Genomic DNA, 18,694 nt, shown 5'->3' with positions numbered 1-18,694 from the left:
GCCATTCAGGAAAAAGGATCTGTGTCATTTCCTCAAATAATAAAAAACTATTTATTTGCTTTTAACATATTGAATATAAATGTGGCATAATTTGTGTTTTTCAGCAAATAAACAGTAATTTTGCTTAAACTTTAACGTGAGCAGAAAACATTTGTATACGACTGTATATATATAAAATATATATATATATATATATATATATATATATATATATATATATACTATTACATGTATATATATATATGTGTGTATGTATATATATATATATATATATATATATATATATATATATATATATATATATTGACTTATAACATTTGTGTGGGTTTATGTGCCAGTTTTCTCAACCTCGCAATTATTTTACATTATATTCTGATTGACTGCCCTGATTTGTGCATTGGTCCAGTCCAGGCTAAAACACTCCTTATAACTTCAGTGTTATATATTATAATGCTATTTAAACTCCTGCAGGCTGAATAGGAGGATGTATGCAAATGTGTTGGTTTTTGTCACATCACGAAAACTAATGACTTCAAAACTGGCCATTTTTACAACTTTGTTTCCATATATGAGCCAGGTGGACTAGAGAGCGAGTGGTACATTATGAAGCTTAAGTCACCATTTACATACTAAATCAGACACTCTTGCATTGATTAAAAAACAAAGAAAATGTAGTCTTCTATGATATGAGCTCTTCAGTGATTAATGTAATGGATAGTGACAGCCCTGGTCACCCCACACCATTATTAAACAATTTAGCCTTGACCACTGCACCCTTTAACAAGACACTTAACCTTCATGAATAACCTACCTGAGAGATGCTGTAGGAAAGTGACCAGTCTGGCTCTATTTTTGAGCAGAAATACAGTAGAAATGGCAAATGAATACCCTCTTTGACTCTTGTGGCTGTCTTAAAAGCACACCATGCAAGTGAATAAAGATATGTGTGTTCCCAAAACTCTCTGAACTTGGTGCTCACTGACGGAACACTGCAGACTCATCATATTAAGTCTAAGTACCTACAACAATGTGTCAATTAATAAAAGCCAGAGGGCATGATTTAATCAAATCTCGTCTGCGGATTGTCTCCTCGTACGTATGGAGCTGGAGGAGCTGTGGATCTCTTGCGTCTGTGCAAACAGATTAGAGTTACGGCCCTGGATCAGCGGGAGACATGTTTGACATTAATGCCCCACTGTATATTATCTTGCTTGGAGAAGGCTGAATGTGGGCGCGGAGATCCAAGGCATAGAATGTTTAAGAACTAATTACGAAACAGCGAGGCACAAGTCCTGCACATATTTTCTTACTTGTGTGGAAAAATATGGCAGGCTCCATTTATTTTCCTGCTCTGTTATTTCTGGATGGCGCTGGCTTCGGGTAAATAGTCCTGCTCCCTATTGTAAATCTGATGGGCGCAGGTCTTTTGAGCGAGGCTCTTTTGAGGAAAAATCGAGACGGGTTGGACTGCTTTTTTTCCACCCTAATGAGAGAGCGGAGGAGAGGGAGAGGGCTTTGATCCATGGGCCTGAAAGCCCGTGTTTAAATCTGTTAGCGGTCATCACTCTCCCCTAGCCTGAGGATGAGGAGACCAGATCAAAGTTTCCTCAAAGTTTAATGGACAATGAAATGCAGGGGGACCTCAGTGAAGAAGTTCAGATGAAGACTGGCCCCATGACACTGCTCAGCTTTATCTAACGTTTCACCCTCCTTGCACCATGCTGAGACCCACATCTATAAATTCTACACTTCAGCTCCTCACATTAGGGCTCATTATTCAGTTGCAATATATAAGATCCGTTTCCTCTTATACTACCCCCCCCCCTCCCCCATATAATTACATTAATTAGTGGAAAATGGCACATAGGGAAAATGAAATAATGCAAGTCGAACTGCGAAAATATTATTTTATTCGTAGAGGTTCACGCAGGATGGGCCTCTCTGGCGCCATACTCCCATTTCATATCAAATGTTTGTCCAAACCACACAAGAGCAGCGCAGCTCCATGAGGACCCATCAAGGCTGTGGAGCAGTGTGCTATTCCAGCACTGCTGAGAGCAACGGAGAAAAGCTGGAGAAAAGCCCGGCTACACTGCCTTACTCCATTTAAGAGCACTATTGGGCGTCATGAATTTTCTTTGCCACACAACTCATATTAATCAGGCATAATTTAGCTCCAGACTAAATCTTCTGGGTAGATATATGTGCTGATAAAGAGACAAGTTCGATGTTAACGTGATAAAATGTATTTTGGCTAAACAGCTGTAAGGAGTTGAATGAAAGCTTCTTGAATCAGGCTAAAAATAATATACGGTCTATGGAACACTATCATAACGTAAATCATATTTAAGATTTTGGCCAGGAATTTCCAAATCAAGGCACGTGTTTTGAATCACCCGATCACTCTTCGTTCAGCAGTCGATTGTTTTGAGGCAAAAAAGTTTTAAATATTTCAAAGAATGTCATTCAAACAGATTCAATTAAGAAACAGTCATGCAAAAATGTGATTTGTTCACAGGTTTCACCAACAGGTTTCTGTGTTCTGTCTTGCTCTACTGCTCACACTTGTTCTTTCTCTGTTTCTGGAAAACACAAATAAACCTAAAGACATAATTTAAGGTAGTTGTTAGCGAAAAATCTAATTTACACCATTTTCCACTAAGCCAATTAGCCAAGACATGTTTGGTGTCCAAATTGGTCTTCTTTATTTTAGCTGCTAATAAGCATTTGAAGTCAATAGTCACCTAAATCTTTTCCCTAAATGCACAATCAAAGTTTCTTTCAACCTGCTTACACTGCATCCTGATCTTCATTAAGGCTGTGCAGACTTGTTGACATGGTTTTGGACATGCACACGCAGAGAAATTAGAATTAAACACAACATCTGTTGTCCAAGGGTCCAAAGTGGCAGCTCACAGCATTTAGCTAATGTACACAGTGATGTTTTGTTCATTTTTAAAGTTCAGAATAAGTCATACTGTATTCTAAACCACATTGATAAGCCTCAAGTGAAGTTCTAGAGATGTATTTACAGAAAAGATTTGGGTGACTATTGACTTTTATTGTTTGTTAGCAATGTTAGCTGTATAGCATCAGCATTGAACTAAAGAAGCAAAATTTAGACACTGGACATGTCTTGGCTCATCAAATACATCAGAGGTAAGTGGAAAACTGAATAAATTAGATCTTTCGCTGAACAATTCCTTTAAGCGTTCATACAGAATATCGGCATACACAGCTTAAACAATCATATCTGAAGAGTTCAGTGAATGCCTTAAAGTCTAATGAAACAGACTGTGCATTACTGAAAATCATCACAACAGAGGAAAACTGTTACAGTGACTATTTTTCAGCTAATCAACAGAAATCTCTCTCCTCAGCAGTCAGGTCTTTGCGTGTGATTGACAGTCAACAACTACTGTAAAGAGATAAACTAAATGATAGGAATAAATAGAGGAAAATCAACTTATCAGAAAAAAATCCACCAAGTTATGATGATTTTAGACACAAGTTGCAGTGGAACAAGACTTTTCTGGTCCAGTGCTGAGTCAGCAGGTCTCTTTATTTTGTCACCCGTGTTCAGAACGGAACTTTTTTTTCAGGTTTCATTTGCAGTAGTTACAAATTATATAAAGCTAAAGTATACAAAACCAAACTCTACACCTCAGATCTATTTCTGACTGCATCTGTAAAGCCTTATTCCTCTGTTAGTTGTGTCACATCATTTACTTGACCAGCCTTTTTGCTACATCCTGATAGGCCAGTTCAATCTCTCTGTCTGCAGCGCAAGTGTTGGTAAACTCGTCTCGTGCGTAGGCACTGTTCAGGTAGCGCCACACTCCCGTCATGTCAGAAGGAATGTCATAGTTGCGATACTTCTTGGCAACGACCTGAAAAAAACAGCACAGTTGAAAAATTTGAGATCAAGCTTCAAACCTACGCTGAACTCTTTATTTATTTTATTTTGAAAGAAATGCTCCAGTGTTTTCTATTGTATGGTTGATCACCACAGACAATAATTGTGATGTTGCACTCAATACTTAATAAAAGCAGAAAATCTGTTATCTCAAAACACACTTATAATAGAAACCAATAGGCAGTTGCTTCAGGCAAATGGGTCAAAATTATTATCTGTGGTAATCAGTCAAGCGATACAGATGTTGCAAACAGAAACTGAGCTAAAAACAAAGGAGTATTCCTTTAAGATGTATTATTAGTGGCAAACTGTAAGTATCAAGCTAGGTCTCGACACCTCTACATTAATGCTAATATCCACTAGCACCTGTACGGGATTTTAGTAGAATATTAGCACTAAGCTAATAATGATTCACATCAACATTTTGGGCCTCTCTAAATTAAACAGAGTCATTTAACGCTTGTAAAAGACATTCTATGTTTGATTTGAAGCCTCTAGCAGACATTAACATACATTTTACCATGTAGCAGTTTTACAGTGCTTCCTTTAGAGCCCTTGCATAGAGCTGCTGCTGTTTTCCATCTGACCAAACACACTGGTCAAGCTACCACTCACATTCGCAGCCAGAGATGTATCTAGGATTTCCAGAAGGTCTAGAGTAACATGTTTCTTGTTTATTTTTTTTCCAGCCATTGTAAACGTGACTGGTTGAATCCACTGTCAGTTCCTAATCATGTGAGTGATTTATCTGAGACTTTAGGCCTTCTGTTCAGATGCTGAAATCCTAACCAATGGTAACTAGCTAGCTTGACTAAATCTACCTAGATACCACAGAGAAAAAAATCCTGATGGGACAATTTTCCATCGTGGTGTTTAACCCTTTAGTTTCTAACCTAAAACATTTTCAAAAATATTTAGAGTTTAAATTCAACAAGCATAATGATCATATTGAACAACTGTTCTTCACATAAATCACTCTCTTAAGGCCTAGAAGGCTGTATAGGTTCACCACTGCTTATTATTCGATAGCTTCTACAAACCTTGTACAAGGACTACTGTAACTAATTGACACGTAATTCATTAGAGTGAGGAACTGCTGTGTGGGTTCACCTAAAGGCCCTTAAAATTGAAAGTGTTAAAAAGCAGGACAACCATTTACATTTAGCCTTTCCTTACATAGAGAAAAATCACTAGTGCTGAATTTACACCTGAAATTTACATTTGAAGACTGTGTAGCTGTAGCTCACATAGCCATCGTTCACTAACGTAGCCATGTAGCTCACCTTGACTATGTGGAGTTTTGGCAGCAGGTTGCAGTCTGCCAGAGTCAGCTCGTTCCCATCCAGGAACGAACGGCTGGAGCTCTTCTCCTCCTCCATGCTGTCTGCATCTATCTCTTCAGGTAGAGGGCTGTTCAGATATTCGTCCAGCTTCTTCAGGGCCTTCGTCAAGCTTTTCTCCAGTGCTATCACAAACAATATCACATATTCTTAAGGCACAGGAATCTATTCACACTAAATTGCAGAAATAAAAATAACTGATCTAAGAAATAATTGTCTATATTCTGTTAACCCTTTAAAGCAGATGCCTTCGAATTTGGACCCTGACCAGTTTCTGGTCCTGGATTTAGTAATCATTCATGGGTTTGACACTAGGTGGCCACCCAGCTAGAATTTTTTTGTCCTTAAAACGTGCTGAGAATATTACACACGTGTTCTATTAATGTTTTCAGTTTTTTTTATTTTTTTTCCAGAATGTTGTTCTAGGAACGTTCTCTAAAAACATCATCATGTAACATAATCCATTGCCCTGCCAACATCCTCAAAACACCCTCTGAATGTTTCAGTTAAAACATTATGCCTGACCTTATAGGAACATTATTTGAAATGATAAACATCCATAATTTTCTTCGAACATTAGATTAAAGGTTTTCTTTAAACAGTATTTGAACTTGCAGGTAAAGTTAGCCAAAGTTGTGGGAATGTTCCCTGCTAGCTGGGCAGTAGTATAGCTTTTTTTTTTGCCTTTGCTGCAGTCTCACGACTGTGGATGTAAAGCTCACTAGTTTTTACATTCTCAAAATAAAGTTTGTTTCACAAAATGTTGGTGCACTTTGCTGTGTCATCACAGCCCAAACCAGGCTCACCATGTATTTGGATTACACTGCCCAGCATTACTGACCAATGCAGCCACTTCACATTAAACACCATAGTACCGGTTTCGCATGCTCACATTTAAAGAGCCTACCAAAATGGATGTTAAGCAAAGCATCTAAGCAGCGTCCTTTTGCAATAGAACAATTTCTCTGGACAGCGAGTTGACTAACAGTTTTTATCAAATTTTACAGGTTTTCCACACCCATCTCAATTTTCCATTAGCATTGGTAGTTGACTGATCATTGGTAGTTAACTGAACTGTTGAAGCAACTGACTCATGCCACCCAACTTAGAGTGGCATGAGTCAGTTGCATAACAGTTCAGTAACTACGAATGATTACAAAATTCCGAACCTGAAACTGGTTTTAAGACCTCTCACTAGTAGTTTGTACATTCCTCAGACCATTAGCACTTAAATCACTTGTGTCTAACACAAATTGATCCACTAACTGCCATGAGTGTAAAACTGACAAAACATTTTATTCACAATCTAAATTATTATCTAAAATTATCTAAAACATGGCCAAGATGTCAGAGGAATGAGGTCATGGGGGTCTAGCAACTCAAAATATGAATTAAAGTAATAAATAATAATAAATGTAAATGGAATCACTAATAATATTACATTTAATGCAATAAACAGGTGAAGTCTAGAATTACCAATATTCAGTTTTAGCATACCAGCATCTATAATGTTCAACATACATTCATAAAGTCAAGTGATTCAGTTTGACATGCCTACCTCCATTGGCATCTGGCCTTGTGTTTTTGATGTAAGCTGAGAACTTTGCAAATATGTCAATCCCCGCTGTGTTTGACTCCCTGTGCTTGGCTGCCAGTTTAGGGTATCTTAGGCACAAAGAACAGAGAAAATCAAAGTGTTTACTAGCATTTTCCAGCTCCTAGGCAAATATCAAGGACATGCCATTCAATAATATCTTTGGCGTATTTCAAAACATAAACTGGAGAATTAATAGTCATAGAGGGAAGAATAAAGCCCAAGAAGTCAAAGCATAAAACTGCTACATACTACAAAACCATATTACTGAGTGTGGAAAAGGTATACAGTATACTGTATACAGTGTCGTACTTTGGTGGTGCCAGCACCTCCTCTAGGAACTCCTCGATCTTGTTGATATCAGTTTTGACCTCGCCATTGAAGGTGAGGAAAGGAGGGTGGGTGCCTGGAGCCAGGTTATGCAGGTCAGCTGGTTTCCTGCACATGATATCAAGTAAAACTATGAATTTTCACAGTTGTTAGACATGTGTGGCCTAGGTTGCTGTTGAGCAATGTAATCAGAAGCTCTTTGGGTGTTGGAAAAATAGAAAAATGACCATGGAGTGTTTGCATGTATGAAGAAAAGGTTTGATATAAGAACAAAGAGCATATGTCATACGTCACGAGTGTGAAAACACTTTATTTCATTAAGTACAAGTTATCGTCATGTTAAAAGGTTTTTTACCTCTTCAGGTCCACAGTGGTTACGTTGAAGACGACCCCTTTGAGCCAGAGGATCATGAATAGGCGCTGGGAGAATGGACAATTCCCAATACTTTCTCCATCACTCCCAGCCTGCAGAGAACATAGTCACAGTCAGATAGATCATTCTGATCACATTAAAGCTTATACTGAAGTCATCACAGGCTCTGATCACCAAAGGGTACAAAAAGGGAAACTAAAGGAAAGAAATACAGCATCATAGTGCCCTCTGTTGGCGTCATCATGTACCAGCTGATTGTTATTTCTCAGAACATTGTGTTGGAGTCTAGTCTAAAAGATGTCAAAGTGAAACAAATCCCTTCATTGGGGTCATCTTTTGCATCCTAAATGAACTGATGTATTTGGCACTTAAAGTGCCCATACGGTGGTAAACTGAATTTTCCTCTCTGAAATCTGAAAAATAGTTTTTAGCATATAAATACTGCTAGTTTCAAAACATACCATGCAGTCTATAGTCTATACAGTCCATATATATAGAAACTAAGCTGCAAAACCACCCTGTTTTTAAATCATTGTTTCTGTGATGTCACAAAAACCAACACATTTACATATATTCACCTATTCAGTGTACAGCAGTTTAGCTCTAACCATTAATGCTGAATTTATGAGGAGTCTTTCAGCATTTTAAGTAAAGGCACAATACAGGACAGCCAATCAGAATAGAGGTCATTTACATATATTAGTCTTAAAGGCACAGGTTGGAAAATGGCCATGCAAAACCGAATTATGACTGGTTTTGGTACAAAACTCACACAAATATTGAAAGAGAACACCAGGGGTCGCAGGATGTGGGCCCACAATGTCAGAACAGAATATTAAGTGTGCGAGTAATTATGATGAAAAAGTGCCTGGTGTTCAAACTCAAGAAGTGACTTATTAACATAATAATGTTTCTCGTGAAATCAAAGCTGAGACTTGAAAGGGCAGAGAATCCAATAAACTCAGCTCAACAGTATGAAGTACAATCAAACATAAACGAGCTGGGACATGCTGAGACTGATATCTCTTATCTTCCAATGATAGTCATTTCATAGTAACTGAGATAGTAACTGTTTGGTTACGTAACAGTAGAATACAGCAAAGTGTGGTGATTGGTGGTCATGAATGAGTATCTATGTTAGATGTAGCATAATGAATGTACTGAAGCACAGTGGGAGAGCTCACAGTCACACTGCTCTGCCTGTGTGCTAAAGAGATCAGGTGTCTAAACACAGCGGCATGGGTGACAGGGGACTTGCTATGGAAAGCATACCATGTGACCTAATACCCAGGACAATAAGAATAATGCACTCTGATTCTATTACCTGCTCCATCGACCACAGTCAGAGCATGCCTGGGTCAAACACGCTATTCATAGCATTCAGCTAAAACTAATTCCATGAGTAGAATTTAAGATGAGTTATATTCTGATTAGCTGAATTATACAAATTACTAATTAATCTGGATCAATTAGACTACCATTACACTAGTCTAAGTCTATAAATAAATAGCTAAATAGTCTATTTAGCCCATCACTAACTAATCTAATCATAGTTTATTGTACGGCAGTAGTAAGCTCTCTGCTATACTTTGACTAATAAATGTCATTTCATGACATTTTTCACCAAAAAGGAAAAGAAAAAACAGATACTACATCCATCATAGACAAACAGCAGACTATGTAAAAAGGAAAAATCCAGTGGCTGAAACAACTAGCAGAGCAGTGTGGAAATCACCCCACTTCTCATATGACCCCTCATCTCCCCATTCTGGAAAATGTACAGCAGTGTTCACACAACAAAATACAACTAACAATAGTGAATCAAGGTCTAGAAAGTACAGGACAATAGGCCAGTGTGCCATGAAAGCAGCAGATCCAGCCAGTAACTTCACTGTTTAGGTGAGGTGAGGTTTACAACATGAAAGCAGCAGTTGGAGTCAAGAAGTGGATGAAAGAAATAAGAACGCTTCTGATTTACTTACTACATAACTAACAAATATGCATACAACTGAATGAGATCTTAGCTCTATCTCATTTCCAAACAGAGCCATTCCACACATTCAGTCACTCAGGATCAGTTACTCTACCTGTGTGTGTGTCTGTCTTTGTTTTTGTACACTGTTAGAACATTGCACTGACTTCGTAGAAACAATAGAACAAACAGGGCTCATCATCAATTTAAGCACAGACGGTCTTGACTTCATAAAAGTGCATTTTACAAAAGCCGTCTCATTTTTAAAACTAAAAGGGCAACCATTTCTTTTTGGCTACTGAGGTTAAAATCAGAAAGGGGGTAAGAGGTCTTATGACATATAAGTACTTAGGGGTGGGCAATATGATTATATTCAGCATTATTTGGACAAATTACATCACACTACATCACTTTCTATTACAAAGAAAGCATAATCAGTACTGTTTAAGTGGATTTAGTGCAGTGCAGTATGTGGAATGTTGAATAAAATCAATGTATTCATAGTTTTTGATTGTAATTTTTTGTAATAGTTTGTTCCAACTTATCGAACCTCATGCACATATATAAATATATACATACACAATGTCAGGGAATATAATTACAATTACCCCACGTCCTGACATTGCACAAAAACAAACCTGGGTGCATGTAAAGTGCTGTTTCCTCTGCATCAGCACCTCATTAGCTCTTTGCTACTCCACCTGCCCCTCTCTCAGAGGAGCCCTTAGGCTTGTACAGCACAAATCCAAAAACTCCATTCAATCATATAGATCACAGCACATGCTGCACAACAACAAATACGCCCACTCAAAAAGTAATGCATGTGATTATTCAAATTTAAACACCATTTCCACACAAATAAAATATATTACAACAACACAGTTCTGTCTTTTGGTTTAATTACCTTTGCCAATTTGTTGATGTAATATATTTCATTCATGTGGAAATGATGTACATAATTACATCAAGTAAATTCAATGTGTTATTGTTTTGCATACCTATAGGTCTACCTATGAGTCTGTGTCCAAACATAGAACATAGAATATGTTACTGTTCAATTGTGTTGTGTTTTGTTAATGTGGAACTGTTAGACACATTTAGATCATGTAAATTCAAAGCACCATTTGTTCAATATGCATAGGTATCCACAAGAACAAGATTTATACTCTCTCAACTGAAAAAACAACCTATACAGTCTTCATTGGTGAGAATCTAATAGTAGATCTGGAGCTGTTAGACCTGGGTTAGGAGTCCAGCTGTAACTCTAGAGCAACTATTATATTACACAGCCTTTCCAGGGACATCAAACGAGCAGAATAACATTAGCAAGACATAAACCTTCCTTAAAAACTAAAGTTTTGTTATGACATGTCTCTCTAACCTACCTTGACAAACAATTCAATATCTGGGTCCCGGCCCCCTCCATTTGAAGTCATCGTTACAGCTGATTTATCGTCATCCAAGTTATAGATAAAAGAAGAGCAGGTACATTCCACACACTGTCCCCTACATCGTCCCACTTAGTAAAAGCAGTCCTGGTTGGCCTAGTGTGAGGCCACTGTTCTGCAGTAAAGTTCTCTTGTCCTGCAGTTGGCAGGCAGCAGGTGGGGTGTTGTGAGCTATGGGCCGGGTGCTTCTCTCCCACACAAACAGGGATGCAGTAGAGAGAGAGCAGGGAATAGGTGTGAAGCTTTGCCAGGGGAGGAGCTCTCCCCCTCCTTCACTGCGCAGAGCCCGTGATGAGCTTGGGGCCAAATCTGGCCTGCAGAGCACCAGCTGGAGGAATGCAGCATCTCTGCTACATGCTAGAGACCTACATAATCTTTTCTGAGACTTGTGGCTGTTTCTTAGTGTTTGAACATGGGCAGTTTAATACCGCATTTGGACAACTTCTCATTAGAGTATTAGAAATGACAGTGGAGCCTTTTGAGTAAAAATGTAGCAAAATGTACCAAAAACAGCTGTAATTCATTTTTACATGACCGTTTTTTTTACATTTCCTCACTGCTTAGAATAAAAAATGAAAGAGGCTGTTTTCTTACTGTTCCATTAAGACTGATATGTAACTGGCCTCTGTTTACATTGGCCATCTTGTATTGTGCCTTGTTCAAAAAGCGGTCCAGTCTGAAATGTAGAGAACTGTCAAGTTTAATCTTCAGGGAGGTCAGAAAAATATGTCAACCATGAATCATTATGTCGGAGTCCTTTTGGAAAGCTCATTGATGCATTCGCCTCCCAACAGCCAGGAACAGCACAACATTTAACCTCTTAAAATCCCAGTCTTAGTACATTCCAAGGCTTATTATTCAGTAACCACATCGACTACAGTGCAAACTGGCTGTGTTTTTCTTAGGTCACAGAAGTGTGTAATAAAATTTTGGACCATCTGGTGGGTCCTGGCCATTTGAGTATCTTCCGTTCCAAGAATGAATAGAAGTGCTAAACTGCTGTAGGCAGGCTGGGCGGTCACATGCAGATGTGTTCATGGTTGTGACATCATAACCATGCCATGTGGTTGTGACATCACAAACATGATCAATTCAAAATAGGTGAAAATTTGGTTTTCCATGACAAAGGCCCTTTAATGAACCTTCTCTACTATTGGACAAAGAGTGTGTATTTTGTGTCAAGACAATGTGAACTGAGGTGAGGAAAGCACAAGCAAAAACACTGAGAGAAGATAAAAATGCCATTTGAAAGATCGCTGCTTTATTATGCAACACTGCGTTATCAGAGAATTTATGAGTCTGGAATTTATTGTTCTCTGAAGTAAAGATATGGCTTTAAAAAGTACAGCGCACAAAGCTTGCTGTTTACAATCTTAAATGCAAAAAACTTGTAGAACATAACATTTTCTCCATGTGTAACTGTAGTACAGTCGTGGCCCAGAAACCAAGAGCAAAGGAATGAGCTGCATCCATTTTTAATAGGCCCTAACACACAGGCCACACTCTGGCAGGCAGTGGCAGGTTATATTTGATCAGCCTCGGAAGCCCAGGGGAACAAGATTCCCCTTTGAATATTTGATGATTTGGCTTTGGTTTTATCGAGAGAATAGTCTTTCAAGGTTTTCTGAAAAGGCTTATATGGGGCAGTGAACTGAGATCAGTCAAAAATGTATTTATACCCTAGTCGTACTTGTGTGAGTACCAGCCAATTAGTTTTTAATTGCCATTTCTGGCTTCCACTGGATACACAGCACAGTGTGGGCTTGTGTCAGGTTTCTGACGATACCCTTCTACCTGTGACCGAGCAAGCGTAGGTAATAAAAGGAGAATTTTAAGTAACACAGGGATATAACAATGTATTTCTTGACTGAAGTGTGACTGGTAATGCAATTGTTAAGTTATTGAATATGGTGCTTAATGGATCAGTATGAGAATCACTCCATACCTAGAGAGAAATTGAGAAATCTCCTGCTACCTTGCCAGTGTACAGGCTGCACAGCTCCCTCTGATGGCAGAATACATCAACTGTACACCACATGATGGGGGGTTGTAAAATGGAAATTCTACACATTATGTCACTGCACTCGAAATAAATGTGTTCACAGTGGTACTCATTAATCTTTCATTCCTGGATTAAAGGAGTTATTTCACCTTGACGCTAACTACATGTGCAACACTGCCTACAATTACTTTGCATGCATGACACACATGCTGCTCTGACAAAACCTTATATAATTGTAACTTTACAGGAGAAGAAAAAAAAGCATTGAAAGGAAGTCAGTGCAATTAGAATAAGTCGGGCAGGAAGTTATTGCCCCTGTGAATCGAAACTGAATAAAGTGCACAATGTCCCCTTTAATGTGAGGTTATTTATATTTATATAAAATAAACCTTATAGGAATCACAGGGCTTTTTGTTCCCCCCTTTCACCAGTTAATATTTAGTTACAAATCCACTGCAGTCAACAACTGCTTCAAGATTTTTTAACCATAGAAATCACCAGATTCTGGTCATCCTCCTTGGTGATGCTCTGCCACACCTGCCAGGCATTTTCAGTTTCTGCATGTTCTGGGGGCAATTTGCCTTCAGTTTTGTCTTCATTGAGTTAGCAGGTCAAAAATGTTTCACTTTTGACCCTAAAATTCTCCACAATTGCTTTAGTACAGGGGGATTAACTCGAAAAAGGCCCAGAATATTCTGTAATAACTCGCTAGGACGAAGCAATCTGAACGAAACAATGTGCAATGTGCTCCTTAGTATATGGAGCTTCGAACAAGCTGGGATGCTCCTGCATCGGGGCGTTGAGGTAGGCCCCACACAGCCGTTGTGACGTTTAACCTCCGTTTGCAACTTCCGGGTGCATACCCCATGCCCCTTCACGTGTCTGGCAGAAAACAGAGATCACTTCCATCATCGCCTGTAATGCAATCGATTACACATACATCAAGGTATGTAGCATATTTTTTTTTTGTTCAGATTGCTTCATCCTAATGGGAGTTACAACAGAATATTCGGGGCCTCTTTCAAGTGAATCTCCCTGTACTATGCTTCAGGTCACTGTCCAGCTTCAAGATGACATACAGTAAACTGGAGTGCTCGTTTTTTCTCAGTGCAAGAGCAAGCTTTTTTTCCCTATTCTTCGCCACATCAGCCACAGCTAAAGTTAAGTACTCATTCTAAGCCATAGTTTCTTGGAAATGGTCCCCAGCGAGGGGCCTGTGGTGGTGTGGGCTCACACCGCAGCTCCTCACTTTCATAACTACATAACTTACATATTAGCTTCATCATAGTTATTGAATAATTTACAGTTCTGCATAATATGTTTAAAGAATATCACCCGAATAAGCCTTCAGGTTGAGAGGTAAAATGAAAATTAACAGGTTGTTATTTACTGAAGATTCTCAAAGGAATTTAAATCACTGAATATATAGATTATAGTATGGTGATACCACACAATGTGAACATCATAAACTCAATCTGGCATCTAGAGTTTATAATAATACAAGTTCTTTTTATATGTAATATATGGTAAATGTCCATTCACATCTCAATGTGTAATTCAGTCCTTATAGAGAACGGCCCATTTTGAATTTACTGTTTTTGTGATGTCTTAAAATTCAGTGCATTTCCAAGTATAGAACTATTCAGCCTACAGCAGTTCAGCCCCACCCATTTACACTGAAGTTATAAAGAGTGTTTCAGAACAGACCAATCAGAACAGAGGTCATTTAGACATATCAGTCTTAAAGCCACAGGAATGAACACCTGTTCAGTTCAAAGGGAGAATGAGAGGTTGGGAAATGGTCACGTATAAATTAATTTTCCATAAATCCACAAAAAGTACAAGATAAACATTAGACATGACCCCTTTATTTGACCTCTTTAGTGTACCTTTACATGTTTAAGAATGGGTTGTCACTTCATAAAACCTTCATGTAGTAATACTTTATGTAGTAACAAGCAATTTAACTGGTTTTATTAAATACCTTGAATGAAAAAGCACAAAGCAAAGCAAATAGGTTAGATTAGGGCCAAAGTGGGATTCGTTTGGAGGCTGGGAGTTACATGATGCAGACCAGCTCACCCCAAACTAACTGCATTTCATACACACACATACACGCTACACACACACACACATCTGTGCCTTTTCCTCTTCTTCATTTTTCACTCTTATTTATTACTTATAAGCTGTGATGAAGTGGAAATTTGCAAAACCTTTATCTTAAATGCGACTTAATCGTGACAGTCAAACTAATACTAGGCTAGCTATGTTAAGGACATTGCCCACCTGCTTAAATATGTCCTCATCCTCCTTAAGTAGCTTTTAATTCAGGTCTTTCTTGGTGCCACTTTGTATTTTAGCAGTTTTTGCTGCTGCTCTCCATCTTCACATGATCCACATATAAAAACTGCTACATCAGTAATGTAAAAAAAATAATGAACTCTGTTCAGCAATGAACTCTGTTTATTACTCTTTTTGCATTGCAGATGTAGCAAGTGGAGTTGCTGTTCATTAACTAAATACTATATGCAGTTCACCCAACCCAATTTGATCTTATGTAATTAACTCCTGAGTTGAAACTATATAAAAAATGACTAAACCAATATAAAATGATCAGTCTCTACATGATGGTTATATCAGGACTATGACTGCTCAAGAACAAAGCAAAAGGTAAAAAGCTGTCATTTAAAAAAACACTAAAAGTTAAGCTACTAAGCACATTGACTGCTACTTTAATCTGTTACTGTTACAGTGCTGCAGTGGGCCTGTGAAGTAAATGTCTGCTATAACTCTCATGCTTTTTATTGCGGTGATCTATTTTATGACATGAAGTGACCATAAAATGGTTGTGAAAATATAACCACCATTTTAGTCTCCATTTTAAAGACCATCATTTCTATGTTTTAATATATTCAATGCAATAACAGCTATCTTCATACGTCCTGTTAAGATAATGATGCTGCATAAAATGTAAGTTATATTTTTGTTATATGGGCATATGAACTTTGAAGTGTGATGCATAGCAATGCTTTTGTTCTCATCTACAATCTATAGGTTCTTCTACAGCCTACAGACTCTTTTTTCAGTTCTTTAGAAAGAAAATCCCTTAATAATTGGCAAGTTGTACTAATTCAGTTCAGTATTGTCTCAGCCTTTCCTCTTCAGCTCATGATTGTTGCACACTGTCACAATCACTGTTGCTCAATCAGCAAAGTGACCCCCTCAAGTACAGAGATTGCAGCCCTCCTCTATCAAAAAGCAAAGAGAACACATGGGTTCACTTTCAGGCATGAAGTTCACTCTTGTTTCCATGACTGTACAGTTAACTGGTGAATGATTAAACAGCTTGCTGGGTCCTGATGAAACACATGCCACAATCACAGCTTCACATGAAGGAAATAGATATAAACGCACTTAACACATGTGCCTCTATAAAGGCCACTTTTTTTACACATAGATCTTAGATTAAGCCTAGTCCTACACTGAGATGATATTTGACTCAAATTTCAAATTGGCAGCATATTTTTTACATAAAACTACTTTTGTTCTGTGTCTGGAATCTAGTAACACAGTGACTTGAGGAAAGCAGAAGTTAATAATTGAAAAAATGGCTGATTGACTGAGAAACTCCTCACTGTTGCCATTGTATTCTGGATGTCTGTCGACATCCACAGATCAGAAATCACACCATCACGAAACTGATTAACTACTGAGTGAACCAACTAACTCAAGACATTTGGATATTATCTTAGATTTTATTCATTTATTTCAATCTTGCACTTGAATTTTATTTGCACAGTCTACAGCCATATGAAAAAGTTTGGGCGCCCCAGCTTCTATGTGAAAATTCACAATTGCTACTTATTTGCTGAATTTAACATTTTGGAAAAATATAGTACAAACTAATCAAATGTGGCTTGTGCAAAAGTTTGGGCAACCCTGCTTTTGTTGATTTTCTATGTGAAAATTCACAATCGCTACTTATTTTCTGAAGTTTACATTTTGGGGAAAAATCACAACACAGAATGTGGCCTGTGCAAATGTTCTGGCACATTTTAGGATTAATGTTATGTTTTTTCCCATAGAAATTGTGCACTAAAAATTGCTGAAAAAATGTCATTTAAGTTTGTTCTCTGTAGAGAATGTGTGAATTTATTTTCACCTAGAAAATCAACAAAACATGGAATTTGACCAGCGTGTTCACTTGTATTTCAAGTTGAGAACTGTTTCATTTTAATATTTTTTTAAACATCAAGATCCAGATGGCTGAAGTTCAAGTAATGATTATCATAACCATTATTGTACAGCCACACCTATGTGACCTTCAGTCAGTATCTTAAGGTTGAAAGGTCATTTTTGGCTTCTGAACATTGTCCTCACAAACTTTTTTCACTTTTCCACCCATTTTTAGCTGCATTGAATTACATTCAACTCATTGTGCCACTAAATATAGCCCAATGCTATGGTTTCACAGACATGAAGTGTCACAGTCTGGTGTTTGCTAATTCATCACTAGAAGTTTTGCTGTGTTTGTAATGGTATAATGGACCTTACCTTAACAAACAGAGAGATTTCAGGCTGTGTGGAGTTGATGGCTCTCTCTGGGGCCGCAGCTGGATTGGGGTCCACCGTTTTGAGACTGTAGTCGACTTCTTCCTCTGGTTCAGAAGATCTGGGTGCTGAGAAGGCAAAAGCCATGGCCATGGCATCCTCAGTGCTTTCTTCACACGGGTCTCCACACTGCTCGATGGATGACGAGGATGAGTGTCTGGACAAGACTCCATCGCCATTCACCTGTTCAGCAGCTTCACCCACATCTGGGCTGGAACTGAAGGGACGAGCACTTTCTTCTTCGGTCAAGCTCTCGCTGCCATTGGCTTCTACCTCAGGCGTGCTGTCTCTGGTGTTCATATAGTCTGGAGATGAACTTCTCTCTGCCTTCTCAGCAGGCTCATCCATTGAAATCTCACTGTATAAAGCCTCCTTCACTGTAGTGTCTTTATAAGCATCTTGGTTCTCGTACTGCACCTCTGCAGGCCCACCCGGTTCATCAAATGGCTTCTCGTACACATTCCCTTCATCTATTTTTTCGTATATGTTTTCTTCTGCAAGCTGTGCCATTATTTGAGGCTCCTATGGTCTCACAGCTGCGGCGAGTGTGGAGAACTGTCAGAGAGTATCCGTGAAGAAGGGAGTGGGAGAGTTGCAGAAGGAGAGAGGAGGAGGAGGAGGAGGGCATGGCCAGGTTTCAGCTCACACTCACAATGAACTTTGTTCTATGGCAGTGCATTTAAATGTGAGCAAACAACAGCTACTCATCCAAGCTCAGCCTTGCTCGCTCAGTTTCTCAGTCAGTCTCTGAAGAGTTTAGAAAGATGTTTAGCTAGGCCTGGTGTCTACAGTAAAACCAGGTATGAAAAATGACCCTGAGGTGTATTTATTCCTGTTTTATTTGCATGCGTTACACTCTTTTACAGCTAAAAATAATGACTTCAAACAGCTTTTGCCCCAAAACAAGTTATTCTAGAAATGTAATATTTATAAAATAAAATAGAAAGTTGAATTGTTTTTCTCAGAGCATGCTAAAAAAATAAGTGAATTTTCTTCAAATGCATATGAAGTGTGTGTAAAATGTGTCATTTCCACATGAATGAAATACATTAGCACAGTTTTGCATCTTAGTTTATTTGACAAGTATTTAAACTCTTTCTGTTGCTGA

General features: G+C 38.3%; 1 protein-coding gene across 1 annotated transcript; it reads right to left on the bottom strand.

Annotated features, from left to right (window-relative positions):
- Positions 1-1,890: 1,890 nt before the first annotated feature.
- clic5b (chloride intracellular channel 5b) lies at positions 1,891-18,190 on the bottom strand. Its single transcript, XM_036581736.1, has 6 exons — positions 17,530-18,190; positions 7,536-7,645; positions 7,163-7,288; positions 6,815-6,921; positions 5,200-5,381; positions 1,891-3,890 (listed from the first exon to the last, which is right to left on the bottom strand). Exons 1-6 carry the CDS (start codon positions 18,094-18,096, stop codon positions 3,726-3,728), a joined length of 1,257 nt encoding a protein of 418 aa, XP_036437629.1. The 5' UTR covers positions 18,097-18,190; the 3' UTR covers positions 1,891-3,725.
- Between the last annotated feature and the right edge of the window lie 504 nt (positions 18,191-18,694).

This window comes from Colossoma macropomum, unplaced genomic scaffold (genome assembly GCF_904425465.1).
Source record: "Colossoma macropomum unplaced genomic scaffold, Colossoma_macropomum, whole genome shotgun sequence".
Classification (NCBI taxonomy): Eukaryota; Metazoa; Chordata; class Actinopteri; order Characiformes; family Serrasalmidae; genus Colossoma; species Colossoma macropomum.
This window is presented reverse-complemented; position numbering and strand designations above follow the sequence as displayed.

What these genes read in the sequence shown, in the direction of transcription:
- clic5b (XM_036581736.1), bottom strand. Translation starts at nt 18,096, where the DNA reads ATGGCACAGCTTGCAGAAGAAAACATATACGAAAAAATAGATGAAGGG. An exon ending in AAGGCCAGATGCCAATGGAG is followed by an intron (nt 5,382 to 6,814) that starts GTAGGCATGTCA and finishes TGTTTGTGATAG; the next exon opens with CACTGGAGAAAAGCTTGACG. An exon ending in CAAAACTCCACATAGTCAAG is followed by an intron (nt 3,891 to 5,199) that starts GTGAGCTACATG and finishes TGTTTTTTTCAG; the next exon opens with GTCGTTGCCAAGAAGTATCG.